Below are 12,643 nucleotides of genomic sequence, written 5' to 3'. Positions count from 1 at the left end.
GCAACAGTTGGTATTCTTTTGTTTCTGTTGTTTGTAAACATGTGGGTAGTTTTGTTCAAGTGTGATTGCGAGAAGTTGTTATACTTATGTTTGCAGTACTTGTTTATGTGTGTTTTGTTGTGTTTATTGAAGGTGATGAAATATAAAGGCATTTGCAAGAAACTACAATTTAGAGGAAATTAGTTTAGAAAGCTTTCTGTAGAAGAGTTTATGTCACCTGGCAATGATGTTTCTAATTGTAATTCTTCAACAAGTGCATCATCAAAGAACCTCTCACCATTTCAAGAGAGTTACAACGAATTTACTGTAAGTGACAAGGGGTGCAGTAACATTATTACAAATTTGAGAATATTATCAGATGTAATTTCTAAATTTGTTCAATGTAGACAGTGTGGTGAGTCACAGAGTGTGAAACTTTGCGAGAGTGTCAGTGGAAGAAAAGGCCCAGCAATTGCTTTGGATTTAATTTGCACTAAATGCTCAGCTGTGATTTCATTTATGAGTTCTTCAAAAGTAGATGCAATTGGCCCGTATGAAATAAATACTAGGTTAGTTCATGCCTTATGATCCATTGGCAAGGGCATGACTGCAGGGAGAACATCTTGTTCAGTGATAAATTTGAAAAACTGACTGCAATATTAGAGAAAGCTGTATGTGAGGTTGTAACATGCCCAGGGGTACAAATGGGGGTGGGGGACCCTTAAACTGGTTACCGTTTCTGGTTTTCTTGACCGTGCACCCTATCCACACCACATACCTGATAATCCTGCGGCAGTTGTATTGTTCTGCTCCACACTGTTGTTGGCTTGCCTGAAATTATCTATTAAAATATGCAAGCAGGTTTAGGGGAACCACTCAACATTAAAACACAACACTGTCCTATGTCTGGTATGAACATCTATATTCTGAGACGATATAGAAACCATATGTTGAACTGTTTACATTCTAATTCATAAGTGTTTATCCCAGTTAATGGATGATTACCAGTCCACAATGACACTCAGATGAGCGTATGCGTAACTGACACGACACGGTGATTGTTGATGATGTGGAAGCCGAATGATCACATGAAAATTCTTATGCTCATCACGCATACACAGATATCTGGTACCAGTCCTCCTTGACATTAGTAATAAATTTTAACACTGTTCACAAAGTTAAATTTACAGTTCACAGTTCTCAGTTGTACGAGCGTGCATGTAACCATTGCGGCGCGGTTGATTGTTCATGGTGCGGAACGTGATGATTGAATGCACGTTCACACACTCGCTACAAGACACTGGTACTTAAATACTCCCTTTTGTGGTAAATAGTATTACTGATTCGCGTTAGTTCATTCGTGGAGACCAAACATGCCACGAATGATAGATTCTGTACAGTATGACACGCAGCGAGAGGATACACAAATACGTTATCAGCAGCACTGCTCATTTTTAAATTACTTATTGACGCACTTTCCTCTGAATCATTTGCTTATTTTATCACTTTACTGTAATAGCACTTGTAGCAACACTTCAACTTCCATACTAACAATGCCTCTCACATGCAGAGCTACACACAACACATAGTAGTTCTGTGTCCCGCACTCAACACTCTACAGACACGGCTGCCTGCAAAGATACTCCACAACTAAGCTAGCGATATGACAAAATGTTTATAAGGTCATCGAGGAAAGCATGAAACTGGCTGCTAGGGTAGCAGTGAAAGAAAATGATGGATGTTCGGATATTGCAGATGCACTTGATGTAAGTTGGCAGAAAAGAGGACATACTTCTCTGAATGGAGTAGCGACTGCCACGAGTGTAGACACCGGTAAAGTGTTAGATGTGGAGATAATGTCTAAATATTGGAAATGATGTAAAGTCAGGGAACATAAAGAACACAACTGTGTTGCTAATTTTAGAGGAACAAGTGATGGTATGGAAGTTCATGGAGTACAACAAATAGTTCCTTGCTCCGTAGAAACAAGAGGTATATGGTACACCAAATATTTGGGCGATGGTGACAGTAAGGCATACAACAATGTGGTGAACTCTTAAGCCATATGGAGATGCCATTAGTAGCAAAATAGAATGTAGGCCATGTTCAAAAACATGGCTGAGAAAGCTAACTGTAGATATGAGGTGAAAAAAATTAGAAGATGGAAAATTGTTGACTGGAAAGCGTCGGTCAACTAAAGCTGAAATAGAAAACTTGCAGGTGTACCATGGGCAGGCAATTAGGAGAAATAAAGAAAATCTGGAGACAATGTTTGGGCCATATTTTTCCATAAATCCTTGATAAACCATGTCAGGGATTGTGTCCATCAGGAGAAAATTCGTGGTGCAAATACAATAGGGCTCAGGCAACTGGAGAATCTTATTCTCACCAGCATTCTCTTCCTGCTTCTGTTATTACAGCAATTAAACCTATTTTCAGAGACTTGGCTCATCCTGACCTTCTAAGTAAATGTCTGCATGGGCAGAGACAGAACCCAAAGGAATGTTTCAACAGCATAATTTGGAACCGCCTTCCTAAAATTGTATTTGCAGGCATGAATACAATGAAACTAGCAGTCCATGATGCTGTTATTACACTCAGTTGTGGTAATATTTGAAAGTATTGGTTACTGAAAAATCTGGGAAATAATTCTGGTGAAAATATGATCACTGGGCTGAACATTGCGATAAAATGAGGATAGCCGATGCAGACACGTCTGCATCTAATATGGCCAAGAAAGCAAGACAAACATCCTGGAAGGTGAAAAAGAAGCTGGAAGACCTGCTAGTGGTCAAAGAAGGGCCATCATATGCATTAGGACAGTTTTAATTAACTTTAAGTAACAAATTTCTTTAAAGTCATTTTCCAGCAAACTTAAATTTTCAATACATATGCCCCATTATATTAGATACTGTCATAGATAAATGAATGAACTATTCAGAGACTCTGCATGACATAAAAAGCCACCTCTGGTACTACATTCCTTAATATTCCCCCATTAGGAAGTTCACAAAAACATATTTTCTCCATAAAAAAACTTAATATTTTTTGTAAATAAATTTAAAAAAGTATTTCTTAAAAACTATAAAATGGATCAAACAGATTTTAGTACAGTTGACTCTGTTATCATCATATAACATACAGTAAAAATATTAAGGTCCTGCATCAGATAGTTTTTTCAGAAATGGGTCAAAATACTTTCCTAAATTAACATGGGTTAGATAGGCAGGGTGTAACATCCACATATGTTACTCACAGAGCAATTTACTAACAATATAAGCCTGTTCCAATAAAAGTTTCTATAGCTATACAGCTTGCAGGAATCTTAAAACTTTGGAACCTCACTTCTTTATGACACCATATGAGCTAATCTCAGCCTCGGCTAAGTCAGTTTTTCTGAATTTGCTATCTTTTGTTTATCCTCACAGATTGAAAGCACGTTGCTGGATATTCCATGAAATGGGGATTTTCTTCATAGGAATTGCATGTTCTTGAAAATGAATGGCTTTAATTTAAAGTAAAAAGCAGTAGAAAGTTCTTGGGAATAATTAGTATCATGTTAAAATGAGCAGGCCTTCTGTATTGAAAAACCTCTTAATGTGGATCATGCAGATAATCGTACAACACTGTATACACATTTTTGCTTTCATTGGGAAATAGAAATAATGTTCCAAACAGAATAAGTCTGTGACATAAACTTCAGTCCACGAACATTTTAACTGATGTGTGTCACAGATTTTTAGCTTCTTCTTGTGTGTGTATTGTAAGGGTTCAGATACGTTGGTTAAAATTTCACAGGTTTTGTGAAACACCTATCCCTTAGCAGTTAGTATAATTGAGTAATCATTCATATTTGGCATTCAGCTAAGTTTAAACAGCATTATTATTGTTAGTTAAGGCATTGAGAAGATTCTGGGTTTGCAGGATTGGATTTTATACACCCCAGGACAACCAGGAAATCTGGGAAAAACCCAGGAATTCTTTTCATGTGGGCGAAAACTGTGAATAACCCAGAATTTTTTTAGAGTTATGGGGATTTTTCATTGCTTTGGTTTTAAGTTAAATTTTTGTAAGTTTGACTGATAAAAACTGTTACTCTAACAAAGAATTTTACTTTATCCCAGTAATGCAGAATAACACTTCAGCAATAAAACATAAGTGAGAGAAAATCACCGACATGAAACTTAAATAGCAAAGAAAATGCACCATTTACAACAAAACACAGGGCACTCACAAGCATACACAGTGCACACACAAGCACCTGCCGAAAACAAAATGTGTCAAAGGCTTTATAAAGAAAACTATGCAGTACTTTGTAACAACAAACTGCCTTCAATGAGTGTGATGTCACAATTGTTTACATTAGTTTTGTTTCATCAGTTGCCAGCGGGCTAGTGCAAGTGCAGAGGTGAAGTCGCGTATGAGTGGGCCCTTCTCCCACTTCTATCTACTTGAAGTGTGTCTGTTGGCTGTATAAGCAGTAGTAGCAAGCTGCCAGGTGCTAGTCATAAAAAATTTTTGAGCATGCCCAAGCTGCCAGATTTGCACATGCCCAGAGCATGTCTAGAGCAGAGTTGTAGATGCAGGAGTTAGTTTCCATGTGACCTGTGTTTACGTTTTGTAGTTGGCTATTTTCTCTTATATTACGGCTCTCACATCAAGTGAAAACAAAACAGATTTCTGTGGCTGGTAGTGAATTAAAAAAATTCACATAATTACAGAAGTCTAAAATATGTTATTGGTTTCAGGTCTCTGATTTTATTCTATTTCCACATTATTGGCAATCAAGCATTAATCACTTTGGCGAACAGTGGAGTTATTTTTGTTTGTTTGCTAAAGAAATTTGGCTCTTATTTGTTTTTTCTGCAGAGGCAACCAGTTTATTTGAAACAAAGTGTTTCATTCATCACTATTGGCTAGTCTCACCTATTTGTTGAATTTCACATTTTAATCTTCAGGCATGAATGTCATAATGCCACAATATATTAACCAAACATGAGATAATACAGTGCTGGTACTCCAAGAAAATTGGTACCCCAAAAACCACACTGAGAAGTTTAATACCAGGTAGGGGCTACTTCAGTGTGAATATGGACATACAGATGGGCACTTTAAGCCAATTATGGATTTTAGTATGGTTTACAAAATCCTGTTGCTGTTGGAGTATTCTGGTGTCCTGTTTCTTTTATGAGGTCTTTTCATGCTATATATGTATGGTCATACATAAATGTTCTTTTGACGGTGACTAAGCAGGCAAATTTGGTCAGTAGTATTGAATAAAATGTTTTGTTTCAAATATATTGACAGCTTTAGAAGAATTTTACAAATCTACCTTCCAAAAACACAATGTTTTTCAATCACATGTTTCAACACTTGCCTGTTACGTTCTGTATGCTTGACAATATTTGTTAATTTGTGTTGTTTACATCTTAAATTTACAGAATGCCATTGTTTGGTAAATTACAGACTGGCAGCACACCATGTTTTATCATTGTAACTCCCCACTACACTTTATATGTACTATTGGAGTAGGATGTAAAGTGCCAGTTATACACTTTCTTGACTTCACAGATAACTGTGTTAATTTTTTTATACCATTTTAAAAAGTCATGAATTATGTATTGTCTTTAATTCTGGCATATAAAAACAACCTTTTTTAATTTTTGCTAGAAATCTTTATTCCTTCTTATTAGCGTTTTGCAGTGCTGTGTGGATATACACTTGGTTGCAAATGCTAGATAACAGAATCGCAAAGTATGAATTTAAAAAAATCTATGATAAAGTTGCCACATGCAAAATATTAGGGTTCTTCAAATTGTAGAATCTAGTTTTGAAATTAATGCTCTGCCAAGAACTACTTTCTTATGTTGCATTCTTGATCTGGATAGGATATGATAAAACAGTTGCCCTGAGTACAATAACTCCATATGTCCTCTCTGAACATTATACTGTATGTGATCATGTGATGCCTGACTACACATGAAATTCCAAACAGAAATGCAAGCTTCATATGTCATCGTAGCTGTGCATTGCAGTAGAGCCTGTTCTCTGGCACTCCCTGGAAACTCCTCAAAAGATCCTACTTCTAACAGGTCACGGGAAAATATTGGGAATGGTGGTTTAATAAGCATTGCTTGAAGGACTGATAAGTTTTACAGTCCTGTGGAAAAAGTGTATATTTAACCAGGAAATCTGGCACTTTTTTTTTCTTGTCCACATGTACAACCTGGTTTGAGGTGCTCCTGGGGTGTCAAATAGTGGGGAAAGTCACCCTGTTGATGAGTTTCAGTTATTGTGACTAGTTGCTCAGAATCTGCAGTACTGTGCATCACACCATGGAGCTCCTCCCTAGTGAAGTTCATGGTTTTTGTCATCACAGAACTAAGAATGTAGAATGAAGAAAGGAGTAGAATCTGTTGCCAGAAATTTGTTAGATGAAGCATTCTTGTGAAATGACTAAGTTGTAATCTGAGTTACAAATTGAGTTTGAGGTGTACTCTGACCAATAAACCAAATAGTGTACGGAGTAAATAGCCTGTTGTTCTTTGTAGTAAAAGTATTTTTAGAGAAAGAACAGGTGGAAGAAGTGGGGGTTCCATCTGGCATATACCGAGCTACGTGGCGCAGTGCTTAAACACTGGACTCGCATTCGGGAGGACGACGGTTCAATCCCGAGTCCAGACATCCTGATTTAGGTTTTCCGTGATTTCCCTAAATCACTCCAGGCAAATGCCAGGATGGTTCCTCTGAAAGGGCACGGCCGACTTCCATCCCCATCCTTCCCTAATCCGATGAGACCGATGACCACGCTGTCTGGTCTCCTTCCCCAAACCAACCAACCATCTGGCATAAGGTAAAAGCATACTTCAAGACGGCAGAAACCCTCATGGTATGTGGTTGTTCTTTTTATGGGTAGAGGGGGCCAATGGTGGGGGGGGGGGGGGGGGGGGGGTGGAAGTATAGCACACATTGTGATGTGTTCAATTAGCAGTCAGATCTTGAGACAATGTTCAAGTGATGTGCAAAGGCTAACAATTTAATTTTCAGAACTATAAAATTTTTACTTAAAAAAATTACTGACACACAGCTTGAATCTGTCATACCAATACCCGAGTTTTACAATTTCTAAGGATATGACATAGAAGGACCACATAGGCCCAGTTGTAGGTAATATGAGATATGACTGTCGGGATATAATTCCTGCAAACACTGTGAAATGCTTTGCAGAGGCTACATCCCATTGCACCAATTATAAGGGCCTTTTCCCATTCCATTCACATATAGAGTGTGGGAAGAAAGATTGCATAAGTGCCTCTGTGCATGCTGTAATTAGCCCAATCTTGTCTTTGCAATCCCTATGGGAAAAATACACAATGGCTTGTATCATCCGAAAGTTTGCATCTACCTTCAAGCATTTGCCATTTCATTTCTTTCAGTGTCAACGTGAGACACTCCTGTGGGTCAGACAAACCTGTGAGCATTCATGCTTCCCTTCTGTGTATACATTCAGTGTCCCCTGTCAGTTCTACTTGAGTAATATTCTGTGATGAGTCACACAAGTCTTTTGTATGCAATCTCCATTCCCTTGTATTCAGCCAGATGGATTGCAGTCTGCCATTTCTTTGCCTATGACTTACTTCTGCATTCTGCATCTTGTTTGATGGAGTGGGACTGCAGCTAGTCAAAGACTTGAAGAAAATGGTACTAACATCCATAATTTTAGTTAATGACTTTATTTAGCTAATAGTTTTGGTGCCTCATTGGCACTATCTTCAGGCCCCTATACACAAAACTTGTAAGTCATCTAGTTGATTGTGCTTTTATGGGGACCACTACACCCAACTGGTTTCTGTAGACTTATCGGCAGGCGTGGATCCTTTATGCCTCGTAACAAGATCTGAAGAGTCCATGTATACTGAGAAGAAGCCTGCCGAGACCAGTTGGATATTGTGGTTCCTATAATAATACAAATGACTAGATGACTTAACTAATTTCATCTATAAGGGGCCTGAAGATGGTGCCAATGAGGCACCAAAACTGGTAGCTAAATAAAATCATAAAGTAAAATTGTAGTTGTTGGCTTCTATTTTCTTCAGTATTTCTATATTTGTCTATGACACACCATTCAATGTAACATGCTTGTTCTCCCCACCAAGGAATTCTCAATCCAGTCACATATCTTGCATGATTCGCCATGCAATCGTTCTTTTGGTTATAAATGTTTGTGCAGTACTGATTCAAATAGCCTTGCAAGTTAAGAAATACTGCAACTGGTTTAGTGCCTTGATCCACAGCTTTCAGAGTGTCATGTGATAAAAGTGCAAGTTGGTTTTCAGTTGATCATTATTTTCAGAATCCATTGAAGAGGTCATTCTGCTCGAGCTACTTCAGTGGATAGTGTATTTATATGAAGAAGGGTGGCAGAAATGGTAACAGGTTTGTTTGACACTTAGGAAAATGTCTGGTGATGCAGAAAAACTGAAACTGACAACCACTTGAAGATAGACACCAACAATCCTACAAAATCCTATTTACAAAGTTTGAAGAAAAATTTTGTACTGCTCTCTGTGTATGACTCCTGCAGTAAGCATCAAGACAAAATTAGACTATTGACAGATTCACAGGGCGTGTATTACAATGCCATCCAGTATGCAGTGGTTTGTGAAGTATGGGTGTAGATCTAGATGTAAGGAACTATCTACTTCTTCTTTGATCATAATTGCAACCTGTTGTTATGGTAACTGTTTTTGACAACAATGCTGCTTGTCTTCATTGTAAAAAAATCAGTCTGAGGAGTAGTTTGGGTATTTATAAAAGATTATTATTGCAGCCATATGGATTCTGAATTTCAAACAGCTATTGAAATGATAACATAGCTCTTCAACAGCAGTAATTATTTTCTACCTTGTTCTGCTTCTGTGTTGTCAACAGCATTGTGAATGCATGATCAGATCATGTCTGTAATGTACCAAAAAGAGATTTGACAGACTTTCTACTTCAGTTTCTGTTTAATATCATAATATATAAGTGAGACTTTATCATAGTCATTTGTGATACTTTTGTTTTCATTTGTTTCTTGTCTTTTTTTAATCAGGTTCCTGTTCGAGGGGGTTGAAATTGCACTGAAACAGTCTTGTGCCGTATTTATAACAATGAATCCAGGTTATGCGGGACGAACAGAACTGCCTGACAACCTGAAAGCCCTCTTCCGACCTGTTGCAATGATGGTGCCAAATTATGCACTTATAGCAGAAATTTCCTTGTTTTCATTTGGCTTTTCAGATGCCAAAGAACTTGCCAGAAAAATAACCACTACATTTAAACTGAGTTCAGAACAGCTTAGTACACAGGTAAATAGTTTCATAGGAAAGTGTATAAATAACAGTTAATGGGATTATGTATCATCAGAAAACTGTAAAGAGATTTGATAATATTATTCACTTGTCATAATTTTCATATTTTTATAATACCTTCAGTGTTGAGAGAAAAATTCAGACAGACGATTTACTGGAGAAAAAAAAAAAAAACCTGTTACCATCATTAAATTATTTCATTGTGTACAATTAGTTGGAATTTATTTCCCTAATGGTATTTGTTTTATTATGTGTAGTTTTTATGCAGAAATCAACATATAAAAGATGAAAAAATTTTTATCCCTCCCTCACAATTTTATGATTAATAAACTTACTGAATGAAAACAGTTATGGAACTTTCTAGATGGTGCAATATGCAAAATAAGGGAAAGGCGTCCTCTCACATGTAGTGGATTGATGCATGGAGCATAGTAACAAATAACAGAAAACAGCATCACACTATAATTCAGGCACTAGCTCTTTCTCCAGCAGTAGTACACACATTCACACACACACCCGAACGCACACTCCCAAGGCCACAATAAGTCTTGCTGTGGGTTTTTGAATCATGTCCTGCTACAACATATGGGAAGTAAACATCTGAATCATTATTATTTCTATTGAAGTAATACTTCAGCCTTCTGCTGATCATTCATTGAACACATTCTGTGCTCCCGATAGCTTGCACATGTAATAGGGTAATTCTTAGTTTGCAAATTTTCAACAAGTGACACAACTGCTTTATCAGCCCTGACATGAAGTTGGTGCCTCAGTCCATGACCATTGCATCAAGGACACCAAACTTCAGCAACAATTTATTTAGTGCTACAGTGTTTGCCTGTTGATTCAGAAAGATGATCATTGCAACATATTGCAAGAAATGGTCAATAACAGTTAGAACGAAGTGGTTCCTATTGGTGTCCGGGTAAAAGGTCTGGAATTACCAATTCCAGTTATCTGTGGTTTGGACACCCTTGGCAACCTCTATAGTGGCACTTGCTGGTGACTCAGATCTGCACATCTGTTCTCTTGTCAATATGTCTATCTCTTCCAGCACTGTGACTAATATGATGGTGGCAGCCAGGTCCTTCAGGTTTAATCTATGTACTTTCCTTGATGGCAGACCATTTAGGAAAGCTTCTAATATCCTATGCTCCACTTTCTGGAGAATAAATTTGTTTATTTCCACATTCCCTGTCAACTTGTATAACCATTAATCTTTCTTACTCTTCAACAAAATTACCAATGATTCACTTTGCTTATACAACACTCCTCTCAACTATTCACAACAGAATCTAAAACTGTTTGCTTCTTATAGTGCTTTCCAAGACCGCAATAAATGTACTCAAATGTAAATGCATTTCTTAAGTTTTTGTGATACATATGTCCTTGCTCCTCATATTAAGCCAGTTTCCTTATATGTAGCAACTGCTCATTGTCCATATCCCAGCCTACAAGGTCATCTATAAATGCCTACAGATCCTCCATTGTCTTGTGCAAAAAGGGGTTAACCAAACTGGCGGCAGCTGAATCTAATGAAGGACGGTCAAACTGGACAAGTCTATATCTTCTCGTATAACAACTTGCTGCCTATGCATTTCCGTGTTGTCTGCTTTTAACTGAACTAGATGACCTACCAAATATTCGATCACTTCTTGCGCAGAAAAACCCTGTGTATCAGACTCAGACATTGTGGAACCTCTGCCCACACAAAAAGTACAGAAACAACAACAACAGTAATAACATAAGCAACTGTAACACTGACACACTACTACTAATTCTTGCATCTAATCGTAAGTCATCGTGACTCAGTACACTGTTTAACAAAATGACCAAGTGTTGGCATGTGTGACACTTAACTAGTGCTGACTGTGCATGTGATGCTCTGGCCCAACAGGTTGCTCTGTGTGCACTTCACTGGATGCATGACAGTGTAATCTACACCAGTGTTTCTATGGAACTGTGAGCTATCACCAGATTCTTCTGGCTTTAAAAACTCCGTCAAGTTCATAAGACAGTCTTCTTACCTAACCATTCCCCTTGTACCGAAAACAGGAGAGGAAAAAACAATTGGTCTGCATGCCGCACTGTGTTTGTAATGCTGCAAGCTGAAGCTGGTGACATCATCCTCAGTCCAATCATCTATGGTACAAATACATCTGACACCACTGCAAAATAGTTATGCAACCGGAAATAACATACATGAGTGAAACTATTTTTCAAAACATCTTAACATTGCAGAAATAGACAGAACATTGGAGATAGAAAGAAAAATAATCAGAACGTGTATAAAGAGAAATTAGAAAGAAAATTAACTCTAGTAACTAGCTTTTACTGTAATAGTCAACAAGGAAAAGGAATTGGTAATAAGTATGATTCGGAAGAAACACATTTAATTCTCTGGACTCTGATCATGGGAGCAGAAAACAGAATCACCAGGCAATAATAAAAAAATTATTGAACAGTAATAGCAACAAAAGGCTTCTCCACTTAGAAAGCAACAAATGACCTCACAAACTCATTTCTGGTATGTGTCATCAAAAAAATGGATTGCATCCATTGCAAATCTTGACAAAAATGTAAGTCATGTAGGTTTTTTAGTATGATACAACTGAAGCATAATACATTGTTTTAAATATTAATGTTCCTTATTTTTATATTCACTCATCACAAACTTTCCACGAGAAATTGCAGTTTAATAGTTTTTAACACAAGCTAGTAACATTTTCATATGAACTTTATCTTGATGTATAAGCAAAGACTAAATGCATAATACATTAGAAGTCTAGGAGCTTACAAGTATTGACTGCACTGAAGTAAGGAACTGGAAGTCCAGGAGCTTACAAGAAGTGACTGCACTGAAGTAAAGAACTGAAGAGACTGTGGGAAAGTGAGCCTTTGGTGTGAATTTCGTGGTATATATAAAACAATATTGTTCCCTGAAACATCTAGAAGGTTCTATTAGTCAAATTAACAGAGAGAATGGTTTCTGCTTTTAATAATAGAGACAAATTTAAATGAAACTATTTTGTTTCATGAATCAGAATTCTTAGAATGTAATAAAAAGAAAAGATATTTATATATTTGCAAAAAATTAAATAATTTGCAAAGTATGTCACATCACAAGCTTTAGAGCAGTTAAATTTGTAAAGTAATCATATATAAGTAGCTTTTTTTTTTTATGAGCGACAATACATCAGTCTTAGAAAAAGAAATAAAAACAAGTTTGTGTTTTATATTTGTCATGACATTTATAGTGTAACTAATTTTTGTAGATGACATTATTATGCAGAATCATGTAAAATTATTAT

At 37.0% G+C, this 12,643-nt stretch overlaps 1 protein-coding gene across 1 annotated transcript in view; it reads left to right on the top strand.

Moving 5' to 3' along the window:
- Positions 1-12,643, top strand: part of LOC126278931 (dynein axonemal heavy chain 1-like) — an 825,957-nt gene that overhangs the window by 333,578 nt on the left and 479,736 nt on the right. The window contains 1 exon segment of the mRNA XM_049979209.1: positions 9,074-9,329. Within this exon segment, the coding sequence (XP_049835166.1) occupies positions 9,074-9,329 (256 nt within the window).

Source organism: Schistocerca gregaria, chromosome 6 (assembly GCF_023897955.1).
Source record: "Schistocerca gregaria isolate iqSchGreg1 chromosome 6, iqSchGreg1.2, whole genome shotgun sequence".
Classification (NCBI taxonomy): Eukaryota; Metazoa; Arthropoda; class Insecta; order Orthoptera; family Acrididae; genus Schistocerca; species Schistocerca gregaria.
The sequence above is the reverse complement of the archived record's forward strand: the minus strand, read 5'-3'. Positions and strand labels throughout refer to the sequence as shown.